At 30.3% G+C, this 12875-nt stretch overlaps 1 protein-coding gene and 1 long non-coding RNA gene across 4 annotated transcripts; one reads left to right on the top strand and one right to left on the bottom strand.

Moving 5' to 3' along the window:
• Nucleotides 1–5451: 5451 nt before the first annotated feature.
• On the bottom strand, nucleotides 5452–7973 carry LOC139816324 (alpha-tocopherol transfer protein-like). 2 transcript variants are annotated; one of them, XM_071783735.1, is made up of 4 exons: nucleotides 7834–7957; nucleotides 7011–7626; nucleotides 6497–6860; nucleotides 5452–6158 (listed from the first exon to the last, which is right to left on the bottom strand). In XM_071783735.1, exons 2-4 carry the CDS (start codon nucleotides 7292–7294, stop codon nucleotides 5904–5906), a joined length of 903 nt encoding a protein of 300 aa, XP_071639836.1. In that variant the 5' UTR covers nucleotides 7295–7626; nucleotides 7834–7957; the 3' UTR covers nucleotides 5452–5903. The 2 variants fall into 2 exon arrangements, with proteins under 2 accessions (XP_071639836.1, XP_071639835.1); XM_071783734.1 differs by having other exon boundaries at nucleotides 5453–6158; nucleotides 7011–7334; nucleotides 7834–7973.
• A 2198-nt stretch (nucleotides 7974–10171) lies between these two features.
• LOC139816655 (uncharacterized) lies at nucleotides 10172–12353 on the top strand. 2 transcript variants are annotated; one of them, XR_011733052.1, is made up of 3 exons: nucleotides 10172–10685; nucleotides 11251–11336; nucleotides 11441–12353. It is a non-coding gene; the product is annotated as an uncharacterized lncRNA (long non-coding RNA). The 2 variants fall into 2 exon arrangements; XR_011733053.1 differs by having other exon boundaries at nucleotides 10588–10685; nucleotides 11290–12353.
• Nucleotides 12354–12875: the final 522 nt, after the last annotated feature.

The raw sequence follows: 12875 nt of genomic DNA, 5'->3' as shown, positions 1-12875 counted from the left end.
TGAAGACATCTTAAACATGCGTGCTTTATTGTAATATGCCAAAATTGTTAATTTTTTATTAGTTCTAGAAAACATAAAATCGTATATATATTTGATATCAACAGCAAAGAATATGGTATTAAGCACAGGTAATTGTCACTTAGAATTGTTTTTAATTATGTGCATAATTTTGCTGTATAAGATAAATTGCTAGAGATAATATGCACCTCAAAGCAGTTGTTATTATTGAAACACAGTAATTTATAATCAATTAAATGCATCATATTACTTTTATATTAAAATTTGTTTTTTCTCGATCTTCATCAACAAGATTCACTCTTTAACTTTATATTTCTTCCGGTTACTATATTGTATTTATATTTTTCTTTTTTATAAATCAAATCTAACAGAAAATTCTGCGTTTCATGTTTTCGAGGAGATATCTATGTTCTTACGGACACCTGAAGCAAAAATTGGCATGATATTTTTAAAACTGCTATTAATTGACGATCCAATATGTTCAATTCCGCTAGGTATATTTTTTGGAAAAAAATAACAAACAATCGATTACGCGCACTGAAGTTTATTTCCGTATGACGAAAAGATGTATGTAGTATCGATACATTATGGCTGTATTCGGTATCTCAACATTTCGAGTACTCGCAACTCGTCGCGTCGCGTAAAAGAGTCACTGTGCGGTCTCGCTTTGCGTGTACTTGGCGCGAGACACTACCGTGTCTCTTGATTCACTGTAAGTTCTGAAAATCGATAGTTTATGTCACATATATATTATAGATTTTTAGTCCTGGCAGTGAATTTCGAAACGCAGTCTATGATGTCAAGCTATTAATAAACGTCGAAACGGACTTTCGATTTTATCATTTACATTAATCACACAAAAGACATCATAAGTTTCCACTCAATAAATTTAAACATAATTGAAACATTCTTAATTAATCGGTTCAAAAACAGAGATAAATTTCGAGTAATCGCTCGTATATCGAGGAATTGCAAATTATTAATCTATTACTTATTTTGTGGAATACTCATGATATATGCGGTTGTAAGATACGTATGTGGTTGTGAGATACATAAATAATATTTATTACTTTGAAGATTTCAGTTTTAATTATACTTCAGATTATTTTATGATTTTATTACAAATATAATAATTATGTTTAATGTTTTCATTGTTTTTACATTTTTGGAACTTTTATATTTGCAAAGATAGAATATTTAAACATCTTATATTTTAACATGATAAACCTCTCTCTCTCTCTCTCTCTCTCCTTCTCATCCGATTATCAAAAACAATTATCGAGCAGCACCGTTATAAGAATCAGAGCTATTGTAGAGAAGTCAGCACTCTCAAGTATTCTCGTTCTTACTTTCACCTTTATCTATCTAGCTAGATACTTTGTTATTATTTTATTAAGAAATTCTTCTTATAGATACATGCAACGAATTTTGGCATGGAATCCTTCATACTATTATTAAAGAGCCTACTATTTCTTAGTGTGACAACGCTAGCTATCGATGAAAATTCAAGAAATAACGATAGATTGACAAATGAGGGCAATTTACTGAACAATGTTATAATACCGCTGCACTATATAAAGTTTATTTAAATCTACATGAGGCGGATAGCAATAATAGTAAAATTTTTTCTCGCGGTGAATGCAAAATATCCATTCTGGTCAACTGTCCAACGCGAGATATTAGCTTTCACGCAGACACACAGATCGCAACTACGGGCATTAATATTTGATCGAATAAAATCTGCAAATAGTACAACAAATGCGACATATCATCGGCCAATATACGGATCGTACAATGTTAAAACTGACATCTATACCGTCTTTTTCGTTAAGGTTTTATCTGGTTATTACGATCTGTATTTAACATATATCAATACAATAACAATAACGGATGATGATAACAAGGGGAGCATCTTCAGAACATCATTCATAATTGAACAAGAGATAAATGATCTGGAGATAAATATCGAAAATAGAGCGTGACTAAGAATTGAAATGTTACAAGTATATATTGTTAAGCAATGCGTTGCAAATATTTTACTACAAATTACTGATCTCTGCAAACCATTTCCAATACCCAGGTAGCAAGCACTCGTCATTTTGACGTCGATTGACGTCAAAAGTCTGTCATTTTAACGTCTTTTGACGTCAAAATCACGAGTGCTTGCTACCTGGGTATCTTCTTACTTGTAAATAAAGACTGTAAGAAGAGAGTGTAGGAATAAAATATCGTAGTATGATAACAACATATTTCATTTACATTGTTGGGTAAGAAATTGTAACTTGCATGTGAGTTACGTGCAACTCAGTATTTGCTGAGATGTTACAATAGAACAAAACTGAAATTAATCTTGAAATAATAGAAAGGCTAAATTGTATATTCCTCGGCTCAACTTTTAATGATCACAATATAATTGAATATTTATAGTTGTCTGAAATTTATCGCTAATATGTGAGATGGATAGTGGTGACAAATCTATGGCCAATAGGGGCCCGACGATTATTTCCTTGTTGGGATAATCCGGAATTTCAGGCAAACTTTACCATTAATATAAAACATTCTCAGAGTTACAAAGTCTTGTCGAATAGTCTTACCAATTCAAGAAACATATAGTGCTCATCATCCTGACATATAAACACGTTTTGAGAAAACTCCTCAAATACCCACGTATCACGTCTCAGCAGTATTGTTACTAGATTTCCGTTCTGTTAATATACACATGATATTCACGATATAATCGTAACTAGATGGAAGTTAATAACTTATATTTCTCTTTCTTGAAAAAAATCACAAAGTATTTCAAATATCGCAAAGGATGTATTTGCAAAATTTGAAACAATTATCGCATGTCACAATACCTGGTTTCCGACATGATGCCATTTCAAATTTGGGACTCATTTTTTGTAGGTAATAACAAATATAGAAAGAAATATTTTTATATATATTTATAGTGACATTTTTTTAGTTTAACATTAAACATTTTAAAAATACTTATTTCCTTAGATTTAATTGCTGCATAATATATTTATATTAACGCAGAATGTGTGTGTGTATATATATAATATATACCGAGTGTCTGAGACCACCCGCCCACCCCTTTTCTTTCAAAAACTAAGCATTTTAGAGAAAAACGTTTCAGACAAAAATTATATGGTTTTGAGGGAAACATAAGATGGTGTCATTGATTTGATCTTGGGTGGCATCGTTAAGGACAGGTCAAGGACACCTTCAGTTTCTTAAATAGAATTCCCTATTTTTTATTGCATATTCTTATAGTTTATGTCGAGAGCTTTCCAAAACACTATAATTAAGTATTTTTTCATTAAGTACTTATCGAGTTATAAGGCTTGAAAGTTACAGTATTGTGACATAATATTTTGTTAAGTATTTATTTATAATTCAAATTTATTACTTTTTATTTTTGCAAACAATACGAATCAATTAATGTAAAGAAAACACAATTTTCTTAAAAAAAAACTTGTGTAACTGTTTATTGCATATTCATTATTTTCTTAGCTTTTCACGATTCGGGGTGCTTGATTTGCGTGAGTCACCTTGTCTCTCACGATTCGGGGTGCTTTTTCAATAACTATCAATCACGCAATAAAAAATCGGTACTCTTCTTTCATGGTATACGCTAAATTTAAGTCTTTGTTGAAAGTAATTTAATATGTACTTGGTGAATAGACATTAGACATTCTGTAAGAATGAAACTTAATGCATGAATATGAATGCCTACAGAAATTACACAGCGCGCAATAGTTTATTCCAGGTATTTTAGACATTGTTCTTAATAACGGTACAAGAATTACACTCATTATAAATGGCATTAAAATTGTTCTTCAGCTTTGTAGATTAGTGCGCTATCTACTGTGCCACATTACGCGTTTTTACACAACAAGTTTTTTTGTAAGAAAATTTTATTTTTTTTACATTAATTGATTCATATTGTTTGCAAAAAATAAAAAGTAAGGAATTTGAATTATAAATACTTAACAAAATATTATGTCACAATACTGTAACTTTCAAGCCTTATAACTCGAAAAGTACTTAATAGAAAAATACTTAATTATAGTGTTTTGGAAAGCTCTCGACATAAGCTATAAGAATATGCAATAAAAAATAGGGAGTTCTATTTAAGAAACTAAAGGTGTCCTTGACCTGTCCTTAACAATGCCACCCAAGGTCAAATCAATGACACCATCTTATGTTCCTTTCAAAACCATACAATTTTTGTCTGAAACGTTTTTTTCTAAAATGTTTAGTTTTTGAAAGAAAAGGGGTGGGCGGGTGGTCTCAGACACCCGGTATATATATTTGTAATATATTACAAATTTGACTATAATTAAAGTCTTATTAAAGTTTAAAACAATTAAACAGAAAAAATAGCAAAAATGTAAAATATAATCATATTATTCCGAAATGTTTTTCAGAGAAACAGTTGTAATATTTAATGAAAAAGAAGATCCTCTTATGCGTCAAGTAAACATTGCTCGTTTATTAGGACATGCAGTGGCATATCAATGCCTTTTTAGTAACCGTATTGGTCCATCTTCACGGTCTTACATGTGGTTGAATCAGGGTATTTCAACGTTACTCGCAATAGACGCTATATAGAACAAGTTTTTTTTATTTAACGTAATTTCGCAAAACAGTAGCATGAATGTTTAAATAAAATTAACAGAGTAAAAATCGGCAGAGACTTTTTTCAGGTAGTTCAAATACTACCTAATACGAATTAATCACATTTATATATTTTACAGAAACTTTACTGTACATATCACAAACTTAATAAAAAAGTAGTGAAATTATTAGCAATAATAATTCAGTGTAATATGATAGTGATGCATGCTGTCAATATGAGTTTTCCATCTGACTAAAAATTCACAGATAACATTAAAATTTTTCATGTTTAGACTCTAGCTTACCCAATGAAAGATTTGTTTGTCGTTTAAACTCTACAAGAATCTCTTTTGGTATATTTTGTCGGGTGAAGGTCAAATTACATATAAGAATGAAAAGGATAAATTTATTATAACTAATTTAAAACAAATAGGTAAGTACTAATGGAAGAAATATCCTGTGCTTGATAATCATTTACGTTAGTGGCGACCACATCAATTTCAATGACTTTGATGTATGGTAAATGGTAATATATTATCAGGGACATCAATTTTAAAAGGTTTCAACCGTCGCTTGTTATTAAAAAATTAAACCAAGAAATTTGAAAAATATAATAGTTATCCTTAGTACTAAAAGACATAAATGACTGATATGTAAATAAAATCTCAGTGTAACTTGATATTATATTATAATAAATAAAATTCACAATTTCTGTTTTATATATGTAATAAATCTGTAATTTTATTTACGTATGCATTTTCTTCATAGTACATTTTTATACATTCTAATGTATTAATTATAAAGAGTTTCTTAACGTATAAATGTATTTAAACTGTTTAAATTTAATACTAATCTTTGTTGAAATTAACATAATAATATAATTTTATCTGTTACTAAATGTTAGGATTGAATAATTAAATTTGATTGCCGTAGAAAAACATTATATGTATGAAAAAACGCAAATAAAAAACCTGATTACCAAGTAAACGTGAAGTAATAAGAATTTGTGATTCGTGCATGCAATTATGATATATCTAACTATTATATGCTTAATCTGATCTAATCTAATAAACAATCAGTACAATTGTTATTAGTTGTTATTACTATACTATATTTAATTCCATAAAGATTGCCATGGTTAAATATTTAATGTTAATAAACATGAAATATTTTTATTTTCCAAAACTGTGTGGTTATCGCCGCATATTCTAAAAATAAAACCAAATAACTATACCATTGGTGTTGCACATTTAATTATTCAATCAATCGATTTCGAGCTTTTTAAAGCTTTCTTCAACTCCAAACAAATTCGTTGCTGTCTTCGGCTTGCCCGGTCGTAGCGCCTCATTAACGCGATGACCTTCTTCCTCTTGGAACCAAGCAACGTAATCTACCAATTTTTTGACTTGTTTATCATGTAACTCCTGTAGAGAACCGGCTTGACCGCTTGATTCATTCGGAAGAACTTCGAGCGATATGAATTTCTCCAGAGTGTCGCTCGTGGTATGCATATGCAACTAGAATTTATAGAAACATATAGTTCAAAACTTTTATACTTTTTTCATCGAATTATATTCCGCTCCGCGCAATTTTTTCCAGAAATAAAAATATAATTAAAATACGTATTTATACATATACGTATTTATACGCGTATTATATACGCAGCAAAGAAGTAAAATACAATATTTCTCTTATCTCTTAGCATTTAAAATTATATTTCGAAGATGCAGCGTTGTTTAATATATAAACAATTTGCTATATCAAATAAGAAATTTGATCTTTTCACTATTTCACTTTTAATGTAATGATGTGGATATAATTGATCGGTAATGTGTGTATATAATTTCAATCTTACCATATCCATCAACTGCTTTTTCATGAATGGTCGCATCATATTCATAATGACATCCATTACCGGAGAAGAATTCATAAAATGGAAACCCTTCAATCTGACAGGCAATCCTTCTTGTAGATAGTAGAGCCATTTCTTTAGGCCCATAGGACTCAAACGGCCGACGTGACCGAAAGAAACGTTTTTCACGTCAAATAACATTATGTAGCCTTCGCAAGTGCCCTCGGTGTAAAGGCATAGATCGATCACCATATTTAGAAATTTCATCACATCGTTGTAAACAAAATGCGATGGATCGCTGTCTAGGAATCTCCCATAAATGATTTTATAGCCTTCTTTAGTAGTTCCTTCCAAAATTTGGTGTGTTCTGTCGATAATAAGATCATCTTATACTTTGTATGCGAAATTTCTCTGCGAGAAATATTATTACTGCATCCATTTGTCGTGTATAAGGAATACCACACACATGAATGTAACAAATAATTAAAAAGAAAAAGATTATAAATAATATACTTACGCCGTTTCAATTGCTTTTTTGAGTTCCTTATTGTTATTAGGATCTCGATTGCAGAAGAACTCAGGTACGTGAGTTCTAACTGTGTAAAAAGTATCGATAGTAGTTTTCGTCGGTTCGAGTCGATAATAATTGCTATGCAAAAACAATGCTAATTCGCTGTCTGATATTTTGGGCAAGTGAGGCTGTTTTTTGCACCATTCTTTCAACATTTGAATATCTGCTTCTTTTAATTCAGGATTATTCTTCAGTTCCTCCTCGAACGATACTAGTTTTATCGAAGCCATCGATATACTAGTTTTATCTAGCCACTTTGAATTCAAACTCCTATGGAAGTGAAAGCAATAACAATGTTGACAGAATTTGTTTGTATTAACAAAACGTTTATTTCGTGCACAAGATGGAGCAAGGCAACGCCCGGAGCAATTCGCGTACACGCGGGGATTTTCGTCCTTCTGACAAGGCCGTTCCGCGAATTGGAAGTAAAAATCGGAGATCTTTTGCAGTCGGAGATCTTGCTCGCGGCCGACGGAGATCTTGATCGCGAGGCCGAGGATGATCGCGAGAATGATACGGGCGTCAGCTCACAAAATCACGGAACACTCAATGTTATGGCAGTCTACAATGAGTCCATTAGTCGTTGTCAGATGTCGAAAGAAATAGTCATAAGCGTATCGTAAGGCAATCGGAAGTCTGAAATTGGTGATCGTAAGAGATGGCATTTAGCCAATCGCTTCCGATCGCCTTACGATACATTTATGACTTTTTCCGACTCTCTTCCGACATTTGACTAACAACTAACGACTCATTGTAAACTGGTCTTTACCGCACGCAAACGATTTTCAATCTTAGAACGGTTGACACGAGATTTTATCAAAGATCGTCAGCTCCCGTGCGAACGAGCCGACGATTCAAAGTCTTCTGCCTGCTCCGAAACTCTCCGTTCCGTGATCGCGCCGTGGAAAACCGAAGAACGCGCTTATTCGGTCAATCACGCGTGACTCTATTTTCAAGCTTTAGTTTTTCATTACAGGGTTGCTAATGCTCGCGCGTCGAGCACGTGCTACTGTTTGCGAGGCGTGGTGCTTCAACGAATAATCGCGTGCGACGCTCTTCGAAGCGCGTGATCGCGGCTCACGACTGAACGTTACCGGGCAGCGAATATCGACGAGTTTAAATTGTATATGCCACACGATATAGATAATATATTTCGTTTTGACTTTCAAACAATATCAAATGCAATATTATATTAACTTGTTTATGTGCGGAATCTTTCAAATAATGCATTACAATGTGTAGTTGAATGTAATCGAAAAATGATTGCGTGCCCAATAATTATTAATTCTTTGCAAGCCAACTTGTCTTGCACAATTGTTCGACTAAAGTATGATCATTTTAATGACAGCGAATGAAATATATACTTATAAGTTCCATATATCTCGGATATACGTGCTACACGTATGTGATAGAATTTCGGATGTCTCACGATTAGCCTGATGTCTTGGACAGTACTAATTGAAATCTGCATAGACCTTTTAAACTGTATATCAGTGGCAAAGCGGCAATAGAGAATGTAGCGTGACAGTTGAGTACGTTTATTAACGTACGTGACGTAACATGCTATATCTTCGTGATAATTAGGGAATGTATGAAAATGTATGAAATTCTACTTTATGGACACATACAGTTTTCCTAATCAGCAAAAATAAGAGACATGCAATCTATAGCAACGAATGTCTGGATTTATTATGAGTATTTCTTATAATTAAACGTAATAAAAATTAAAATATACATATTTATATAAATATATTAAAAAAAGTGTGCAAATAGAAACTTGCACATTGCTTCCTTATAATTTTTAAATGTACAAATTATAAATTTGAGCCTATTTTTTTATGTATAATTATTAGGAAATATTTATTAATTTGGCTTCCTCATAGAAAAAGCTTTATGAGCGAAATAAAATGTTGATTAAGCAACGTGCAAATTTATAATTTGCATACTTGTAAATTGTGAGGAAATAATGTTCAAATTTACAATTTGTACTCTTAAAAATTATGAGAAAGCAAATGTGCAAGTTTCTACTTGCCCATTTAAAGCTATGAGGAAGCAAATGTGCAAGTTTCTACTTGCACACTTTTTTATTGCGATAAGCTTTATTGCGACTAATATTTGTTATACTATTACAAAAATCAATTAAATAATTAATGTTTTTATTAAAATGATCCCTACTAATTGCAGATATTTCTTAATTTTTCCATTTTGTTTCTTTTTTTATTTATACATTAGTTTTTTATTTCTATTTTAAAATAATTCTTTAAATATATAAAAAGTAATTTTATTACTAAAATTATGAAATAATAAATTAAAGGCACATAAAGTTTTACAATCGACACAATGTTAAATCGATGTTGACTTGAGTAGTTCAGGCTACATGGTCCATATACATATGGACTTGAGAATATAAGACTGAAGAATATAACAGATTTAGAATTGAATAAATTGCAACTGGTTTGGCGCAATTTTTCTTATCTATATCTATATTATTATATAAAATCTTTACGGGTAGTGTATGTTTGAACGTTAATAACTTGAAAACTATTGGACCTAATTTTTACCACAAGTACATGAAATAGGGCTAGAATTTTCCGGAGAGTGCTATAGAGTGTATAGTTTTTCGTTACCGATCTTCTGGAAACCGGTTTTTCTAATTTTTAAAATTCTTACGCGAAATAATTGACCGAATCTCAGAAAATTATATATGAAACAGGGTTAGAATTTTCCGGAGAGTGATATAAAGTGTATAATTTTTCATCTCCGATTTTTTTGGAAACTGGTATCAAACTTTTTCCAATTTTTCGAAAATTAATTGCCCGAATTTCAAAGAATTGAATTTTGTGATATAAAGTGTATAATTTTTCGTTACTGATCTTTTTCTCCCGGCTGCTGCCAACCTTCGGTTGGCGAAGACGAGGGAGTATGCGTTTCACTGGGGCCGAACCTTTGTTACCTTAGTTCTCGATAACTACAACATACTTCGATATGTGCTTCCGTATATAAGTTTCTTATTCTCCCGGCTGCTGCCAACCTTCGGTTGGCGAAGACGAGGGAGTATGCGTTTCACTGGGGCCGAACCTTTGTTACCTTAGTTCTCGATAACTACAACATACTTCGATATGTGCTTCCGTATATAAGTTTCTTATTGATCAAGCAAGGTTTATAGCATATAATAATCATTAATCGTTGTGTTAAACAAAAAGCGAAAAAACGATATGTTACATTTATATGTCCTCTTATTGGCTATCGACTGAGTTACAAAGGAAATTGATTAACCAATGATATGCATCCGCATGGGGAATTTTAGTGACTTCCAGTTACCTCTATTGAGCTTCGGCAGAACGTACAGCTTTTCTGTTCATTGCTGCACGCTCATTGGATATCGCGCGACACTATCGCACTAGTCTGCTGGGGCCATATGTCATTTTGAAGTGGCGGTCAATACAGTTAGGTTATGTTGTTATGTTATTGTGAACATAACATTGTGTACATACATATTAAAACGACAGTGCGTTTTCTACTACACATTTTCGTCGTATATTTTATAAAAGTGTCGAAAATTAGAGTGTTAATAATAAACATTATAAGAAAATGGATGTTTCTATTAACAATGTAAAACAGGTAAATATTTGCATTATATTATTATTTTCTTGAAAATTGCTATCTGTAACATTATTGTACAATAGATGCTTTCCAGTTAACGACACAAGCGTCATTCTATCTTTGTTGCTCACTAGATGTTGAAAAAAGAGACAGAATGACGCTTGTGTCGACTTGGGTCGCTAAATAAAAAGCACACATTATGTCTCGTATTATGAGTACAGTATCTCTCGTTTATTTATAATTTAATTTATATATTTATATTATTATAATATTATTGCTTGTTTATTGTAATCAAAATATAGAGCTTTAGATAAATATTCCATTAACTTGCAAAAAAAGTAAAAAAAAGGAGATAAAATATTTTTGGAAATATCATATTATTCGCAATCGTATAATTATTCGAAATATTGTACTATTAGCATGAATCGTATAATTGTGACAAGTCAGTTTTAAAACCGGGAAATACTGTACTTTTTCTTAACATTAATTGCTTTTTATTTACAGAATTATATTTAATAATTATTGTTACAGAATTATATTTATATTAATAATTATTGTATTTATTAATTAATATATTGTTTAGGTGTCTATTTTTGACTTTATTATATTAAAACAATTATAGTACAAATATGTGCCGTTTATTGGATTTGCATAATGAGATATATATTGGTAAGTATATAGTAATTTATATATTCTTTAGTAATATTATATAATATTATACAGTACTACATTTTATTAATTATTAATAATTAAAACTTGCATGTATACAAAAGAAGAAAAAGAAGAAAAGGATGATTACACCACACAGATGAATATTGGCGGCATGGTTGCACTACACACATGTATATTGGCAGCATGGTTGCGCCGTACTTATAATGTGCATATTGGCAGCAATGTTGCGCCTCATTATCTGAGAAGATAAGAAACCAGACATTAGAAGAATGGACATTTATGAATTTAATAAAAAAATACATCAAGCATATATGAAGATCAATAAAGGACAGAGATGATAATCAAATTCATTATATAGTTAAGAAACAAGCATCTATAAATTGACCAATACACATTAATAATATATAGAGTGTTACTTAAAGACCGCCCACTAATTACACAGTGTTATTTCTCTTCAATATTAATTGTAAGTCGAAAAGTTCTGAGTTATTTTTTTTTCTATAATGCTTAATAAAGCAGTAATTATTGTTTATCGCGATCCCTTCTAGCTTCTCACGAGCGTCAAGGGTCCTCTGGGACAACCTGAATATACTCCGTCCAACGAGAGATTGAGAGTAGATCGGACGAAAACTTGTCCGTCTCGCGCAGGTCTCCACCCACAGAGTATTTATTTACATATACGATACGTCACGCTCTAGGGACTTTACTCCCACTTTGCTCACTATCCGCAGAACCATCAATCTCTCGTAAAAGCAATATATATATATATATATATTGCTTTTAAAAGTATGAAATAAATAAATAATTAATTAAAATCTCCGGAGCAGCAACAAAAGATTATAAAAAAAGTTAAAAACAAAAACTTATATAAAAAATTAAACAAAAAAAATTTAAAAACAAAAACTTATAAAAAAATTTAAAAACAAATTTATAATAAAAAATTTAAAAACAAAAACTTATAATAAAAAAATTTTAAAAACAAAAACTTATAATAAATAAATTTAATAAAAAAAATTAAAAACAAAAACAAAAAAATTAAACAATAAAAAAATTGTAAAAAAAAAAACTGCCGACTGCTGCCTAAACTAGGTTAAATTAAATGCAGAAAATAAAAATTAATAAAATTTAAAATAAAATTTAAAAACAAAAAATTAATTTAAAAAAAATTTAAAAACATAATTTAAATAAAAATTAGAAACAAAAAATTAAACAATAAAAACATTGTTTTTTAAACAAAAAAAACTCCCGACTGCTGCCTAAACTAGGTTAAATTAAATGCAAAAAATAAAAATTAAAAATTAATTAGTAAATAAAAACACTTATACAAAAAATTTAATAACTAAAATTTAAAATAAAATTTAAAAACAAAAATTTAAAAACAAAAACTTATACAAAAATAAATTTAATCAAAAACAGGTTTAAAAAGTTTAAAATAATAATAAACAAAAATTTAATAAAAACTTTTAAAAGTTTAAAATAATATTAATTATAAAATATTAATGCAATTGACACACTATTAGGAAATATTATCTAACA

This window comes from Temnothorax longispinosus, chromosome 7 (genome assembly GCF_030848805.1).
Source record: "Temnothorax longispinosus isolate EJ_2023e chromosome 7, Tlon_JGU_v1, whole genome shotgun sequence".
Classification (NCBI taxonomy): domain Eukaryota; kingdom Metazoa; phylum Arthropoda; class Insecta; order Hymenoptera; family Formicidae; genus Temnothorax; species Temnothorax longispinosus.
The sequence above is the reverse complement of the archived record's forward strand: the minus strand, read 5'-3'. Positions and strand labels throughout refer to the sequence as shown.